The sequence below is a fragment of the Bombina bombina genome, chromosome 4 (assembly GCF_027579735.1).
Source record: "Bombina bombina isolate aBomBom1 chromosome 4, aBomBom1.pri, whole genome shotgun sequence".
Taxonomy (NCBI): Eukaryota; Metazoa; Chordata; class Amphibia; order Anura; family Bombinatoridae; genus Bombina; species Bombina bombina.
The window spans coordinates 492,973,404-492,980,141 of NC_069502.1; the positions used below are offsets into that span (position 1 = coordinate 492,973,404).

Here is a 6,738-nt window from a genome sequence, read left to right on the forward strand (position 1 = left end):
TAAAAAAGGTTTTCCATGGAGTATTATAAGTTCATGTCATACCACCAACTAAAACCATAATTATACACCGATTCCCCGAGAAAGAATTGTCACCTCAGTGTCACACTTTACAAGCCTTGTTTGCAGATATCTAAACTGAGAATACACTTTGCCTAAACTATTTTAGTTGGAAAACTGCATCCTGGTGTCTCATTTGATGAGAAAAGCAAATGGGGAAACCTTAAACCATAACCAATAAAATATAAACCTTAACTGGAGTGTGAGTCATTCATAAATTTACCAAGAGAGAACAATGGCACCTCTTGTTTGCCTGTGATCTCTTCCCATGTGTGATCCAGTCACCCACACTGCCACTTATATCTATAACAGAAAGCCTTAATAACTTTCCCACGACTACAAAACTATTATTAAACGTGGATTATATATGCCACAGACCCATGGTAAAGATGCAAACCTCAGAGCATGTCAGGGTAATGTAAGGCCATGGGGTATAAAAACAGACTTTTTTCCATCTCAAAAGTAACTAGACCCAGGACTTTGACAGATGGAGTCTGAAACAGCCCATAACTCAAAAGCGTGTTCCTGGTATCGCAGTGAAAGATATTCTTGGATAATTAGAGGGTGCTCTCTTTTTCTATACCGCTGGCTAAAGATCCCCCTGCCCCATGGAGTCAGAAATGCTAAACTTAAAAGAGAAAACGAAGAAACATAACTTTACTGAAACCAAAGTTATGGATGTAATGTTCCATGTGAATCATATTAGTAAAACATGTGTAATGTAAGATGAAAAAAGTCTAAAAAGAAAATGTTCTTATGTTGCAGCATGTTAGTATTGTGTATGTGTTTAACCCTTGCAAAGGGGTTAAAACATAGTTAAATTTAGCTCAAGAGAGGCAATGCACTAATGGGATCTAGCTGAGCACATCTGGTGAGCCAATGACAGGAGACATATGTGTGTAGCCACCAATCAACAGCTAGCCCCAGAAGTGCATTGCCACTTCCATGGCAGCCTATTTATACATTGTAACAAAATATACGAAGTAAATATTTACATTTCATAGTAGAAGCAAATTGAAAGGTAAGTTATATGTGGGTACTCTCAATCATGAAGGTTTCATTTTGATGTGTAAGTCCCTTTAAGAGTATTCCATATAGAAAAAAATGACAGATCTAACATAAGAGGAAAGTTTCTGTGATCCCATCAGAGGCGTTTTCCCCTGATTTCCTTTACTTGGGAGGATGAAAGATGCTGACTGCTCTCACCTGCCTTGCAGGACAGTTTTGTAGCCCCTGGACAAATAAAATTGTCAAATAATGAAAAAGGACTGACTTTAGCAGAACAAAAGGAAAAAGAGAAAAAAACACATAAGATAGAGGACAAGAGTGTGGGAAACTTTTCTAAATTATTGAAAAAAGACCCAACCCAAGGAAACCCTGGGGATTCCTCCAGAAATGGAAGGCTGCAATTGGCACTTAATAAACTGTTCATTTTCAACCGCTTGGAGCTTAATTTAAACCTTGATGTATAAATTAAAACCGGAACCAATTGATTTAAAGCATGAGTCAGCCTTGAGGGGAAAAGTTAAGCAAGGTTTGAGAAGAATGTGATCGCACTGACCCCAGCGAGTGTCCTATTTAGCTCTAGGAATAGGCGGTGGTCATTTAATTAAATATAAACACACTTATTAAAAACAATAAGAGAGAACATGACCATCCCTATCTTGATTTATCAACAGCTGCATACTGTCACTGTAATCTATTTCAGCAAAACCTTCTCTGAAGACCAAAGGGTTAAATTCAACCTTTTTTTCTCCAAAACTGATTAATAAGTGAATAATAATCTAATCATTACAGCCCCCCCCCCCCCCCCTTTTTTTAATACAATTGGATGATGCCAGTGGAGTTTAGCCACAGCAAAGCCTCCTAGTAACAATTCCATTTAAAATACATACTATGAAAAGACGAATTAAGTCAAACCTTTAGATGTCAAGCTAAAGGGGGTTTAGCCTTTCATCTTCACCCTACAGTAATCCGTACTCAACTCTTTCACTGCCGGGACACATTATTCCTACCATATAACATGTTTGGAATAGTTAGTTATTACCTAAGCTGTATAACAAAGCATTCATTTTGGGGCGTGTGTCTGATGTTATTCATCTTTGATCTCATTTATTATATTTAGGTAAAGCAGAAACTATCCAAGATGTTAATTGCAATAGATGAGAACTAGTCTCTGTTTTAACCCCTTAACTTCAATAGAAGTTTGTGGTCTTCCATCCAACAACTCAAAAATTGGAAAAAAATAGTTATCTGCAAATTTAAATGTCAAACTTATACACTGTCACAAAGCGTGTTAAGCAGTGTATACTTTGAATCAAGCCTCTATGCTTTAATAAGATATGTGAAAAGTTAATATGTGCCTAGTAAATGTTTATCTCGGATTGGGCAAAAATGGCATCTGAGTCAGATAGAAAAATAAATATGATTTGTTTTCCTCTGCTCCCAAAACATACTTTGTAATTCTCTGCAATTATAAGAACATTATTTGGATAAGTATTGTTATGGCAACTAATGAAAATCGTCGCTAAACCATTTTTTAATTGATTTGGATTTAATGTATTTTTTTAATTACCATACCCATAATCCTCCTTAAATAAGTTTTCATATAAACAATATTGGTTTAGAGGTAAACTATTATTTGGGTCTTTAAATATGCATACAAGGGATAATTTTACATTTAAATCCAACTTGAACCTTTACCTTATGTTATAACAAAAAGCCTCTTAAGGTGATGCTACAACTGAAAGCTAATATTAGCTAGTGCATTCTTTATAAATTCACCAAAACTCTGATGCCTGAACATTTAATTGATGTTATCATTACATGACATGCACAAATAAAATTATTATTTGCAAGAAATATTCTATATACATCATGTTTTCAACCACTAACACTTTGTTTGCTTTTTAGCAAACTGTGGTTTGTATGGACAGAAAATGTATATTTTCCAGGTACCCTAGTATTTATCTTTTCTCTACTTTTCTAACCACTCAGCAGTTAGTGTTAGTATTTGATTAGTTATGAGTATTCTATATATATTTTCTTTCATAATTGTGCTTCAAACATTTTAATGGCACTGTGTGACATTTCAAGTACTGTTTATCTAAGCGATGAATATGTTCATTTGTGCCTGCTGCTAAACTTCTAGAGTGGCCTAATTTAAATGGAATTATAAGACCAGTTAATGTGCTTTTTTAAAGGTGAGAAGTTCAAAACTGATTTTGACTGGAAGGTTTATGAAGAAATCAGAATACAATTGCAGCTTTTGTTTCCAATATCTGGTTCTATTTAACTTGTTTGTCTTATGTCTTAATATTATTAGCACAGAATTGGTTTCTGAATTCAGTGCCCAATATATATTCTTGCCAGGGTGCACAAAGCTTAACTAATCGTTTCCTTCCTGATACAGCAAGTAAGGGGCTTTTGTAGATATTTTTCCTTAATTTATCATTTTTAAAGTTTTTTCCCTAAATATAGCACAAATATTTTATATAATTATAATAACACTGGCACTGATAACTTTATTTTTTTAATACAATAACTGATATGGGTAACTTAACTGAAAATAAAAAAAATAAAACATTTTTTAAAAAATATACCCATACTGTTTCCAATGACAAATGAACTATAGTTATTTTCTGAAATGTATATGCTTGATCTGACCCCAAAGCTAATGATCTAAGAAATTATATAGGTGATTTGTTTGTTTTAGTAATACAAAGGGGTCAGTGTTCTATTTTGTTGTATGTCTGTCTAGTAATTCTATTTTTTTTTTAGAAACTAAAATTCATATCCCAATAATTCTTTTTAACTCATTCCATCTTTTTTTTTTCTTTTTAATCTTACATATTTTCATTCATTGTGGCAGTTTTTAATATTTGCAAAAAGAGGGAATTTGTTACAGGAAATAAAACAGTATTACAAAAGCAACACTGCTGTATAGCTATGTAGTTCTGTACTTGAGATTTGTCTGACAAGTATTATTGATATGTAACTGCATGGTTAGGATTCTCTCAGCAGTTAGTGTTTATTTTTCGTTTTCATGTTAACACGGCTTGTCCGCATTTGGCAGGATCCCACGGTGATCTAAACACGGCTTCTGTCTTAAACGATTTGTTTATTCCTGCACTGAATTTGCTAAAACATAATTTGTATAATATAACTGCCAGCAATAACTAAAATAAAATAAAAAATAAAATCCCAATGTAATTTAAATAGGATTTCTGCACACAATGAAATCATTTGTGTATATGTAAGTATAAGTATTGTGTCTTTAGTGATACTTCCCCATAACCACATACTGATTGAAGTAACAAATATAATTACAACAGTTTTCATTTTGCAACTGGGTAGAGTATCAGTCATTCAGCGCTAATAATATATTCTTTGAATGTTGCAACTGTGTAATGTATCAGTGATTCAACCCTATAACTTGCAATTAAATAATCAAAGTGCCAGGCATAGCAGAGCAATTGTATTCTCTTTAAGAAAATAATGTTTGAAAAGTTGATAATCTGCATTACTTACACTAAATGCACCTCCATTTAGCAAGCATCAGTACATAGCTACCACAATAAGGTTATAATAAGCAATTATTACCTTTACAGTACCTATTACAAAGGTAAAAGCTATTGGTAAATTAAGATTCCTGTAATGCAGATATATTTACCCAGCAGACAGCAATAAACATAAATATAATTGCAATTTGGAACATTTAAAATACTATTATTACTGGAGATATTAATGTTTTTATTTGCATTGTTAAACATCCATTGCTATTGGCTACAACCTAGTGTTCTGTTAATAAAGTTTCAGAACCATTAACCATTTGCTGTCAAAAACGATAACCAATATTTAAGGTCTAATATGTCAGTGATTAGGACATGATGGCATGCGAGTTAAGAATAGTGATATATACACAAGAACATTGAACACATTATGCGATTACTGAGATGGAATGTAAGATGTTATGAAACTGTGAGCTCGGGTTCCATGTACATTTATAGTCAAATCTAATTCCTACCTAAGTTAACGAAACTCATCACCATGTCAGCATCATTGAGAAAGTTGGTATCATGGAGACTGGCCAAAGGGGGGCTCTGTGTGGTCCTCTGAGCTGCACGGTAAGACTGGGCTTTCCTGGAATACCCGTTGGCAAATGCAGGGTAACCCTTCCTCAGCCCTCTGCTCTCCAGCATTCCTCCTGTCATTGTGTATTCCAGCATCTCATGTTCTTCTTCATTTGCCATGGCATTGTACAGGTCCAGCATGAAAAGTGGTGCAGAAGAAGCCTGCTTTCCGGGTGAGAATGGTCTAGGTCTGTGGGGTAACCCCAAAATAGAGAGTATTTCTCTCTGAATTTCTCTCCTTTCGTGATTCCGCAGTCTCCTATAGATGAAACTGGAGTGGACATGATTTTCTCCTAAACCTTGCACCACAAAGCAACCCCAAAGCAAACCTATAACCACCTTCATGAAATACTTAACTTGGTTCATCTTCAGTAGCCTGGATCTGCTGCCTTTCGCTTACTGATTCTAACAGCAAAGGATTCCCAGTTTTATCAGCAGTTAGGCAATACCCCTTATGTCAATGTCATTTCTTCATGGGACATAATTGGTACTAATCTCTCTACAGAGCTGACCAGCACTTCTACTGAAGTTATGTCCAAGTGTTCTTTGTCAGTATCTTCTATATAGAAACTGTTGAATGAAATAATCCATCAAATAAAATGCTCTTACAGTTATTTCCATATCTTGTCCAGCCAATCAATACACTTTCTTACTCTCTGGGAGCAATTTTCTCACTAGGCTGCTAATTTTTTTAAAGTTTTCTCACTTGATTTACTTTATGCTAACACCTTGAGCTCCCTCTAAGATACGTTGTAATATTGCTACTCTGCACAAATCTTGATAAGGTTAACATGTGTTTCTTTTCATCCATCGGCAAATAAAAATGCAGGTCAGGAACATACTGTTACAGTTGAATTAGTTTTCAGAATGTAGTCAGAAAGTATTCAAGTCCATTTAGAGCCTTACTGTGTCTTGCTGTTATTTCCACCTACATGGAGTGCAGGCATAAATATACCAGTTCTCTTCCAAGAGATCTAAGGACTAATGTAAGCAAAACCCTGCTGGGAAAGAAGAGGCTTCTCATTGTAATTTGAAACTTGTAAAGCAAAGCAGATTTAACCCTTAAAGTTTCCCTAGAAGTTACAGTTTAATATTTTAAAATATTGAGGATTATCATCTGTTCAGGACTCAGTATAACTGTATTCCAAAAGATGCAGCAAATCTTTAGTAACTCCACACACAGCAATACAGTTACCTCCCTAGCAAAGATTATTTAATATCATAAAAACAAAGCAGCATTTATAATATATAATGAAATTCCTTTAAGTAAACCTATTTTTACAACAATATAATCAAACACAAGCATAATTATATTTAATACATGTGATACTTTTTCAGTTTCTGTGCAACCTTCAAATATATTTAATTGCTGACAAGTTCATTAATTATCTCTCCAGTTTTCAGTTGTTATATTGGCCAATATTTAGTATTTACTTGATGTTTTCATATAAACTTCATTGCATTCCTAGATCTGTTTTGATCCAATAGATCGAGATCTCTCAGGTGTTTTCCTCAGGGTAAATGTACTACCCATGATCCGATCAGAGGG

General features: G+C 34.3%; 1 protein-coding gene across 1 annotated transcript in view; it reads right to left on the minus strand.

The window, feature by feature from the left end:
* The window catches only part of BMP5 (bone morphogenetic protein 5), a 397,705-nt gene extending 392,099 nt beyond the window's left edge, over window positions 1-5,606 (minus strand). The window contains exon 1 of the mRNA XM_053710397.1: window positions 5,084-5,606. Coding sequence (XP_053566372.1) covers window positions 5,084-5,555 — 472 coding nt within the window. The 5' untranslated portion in view covers window positions 5,556-5,606. The remainder of the gene's footprint in view (window positions 1-5,083) is intronic.
* Window positions 5,607-6,738: the final 1,132 nt, after the last annotated feature.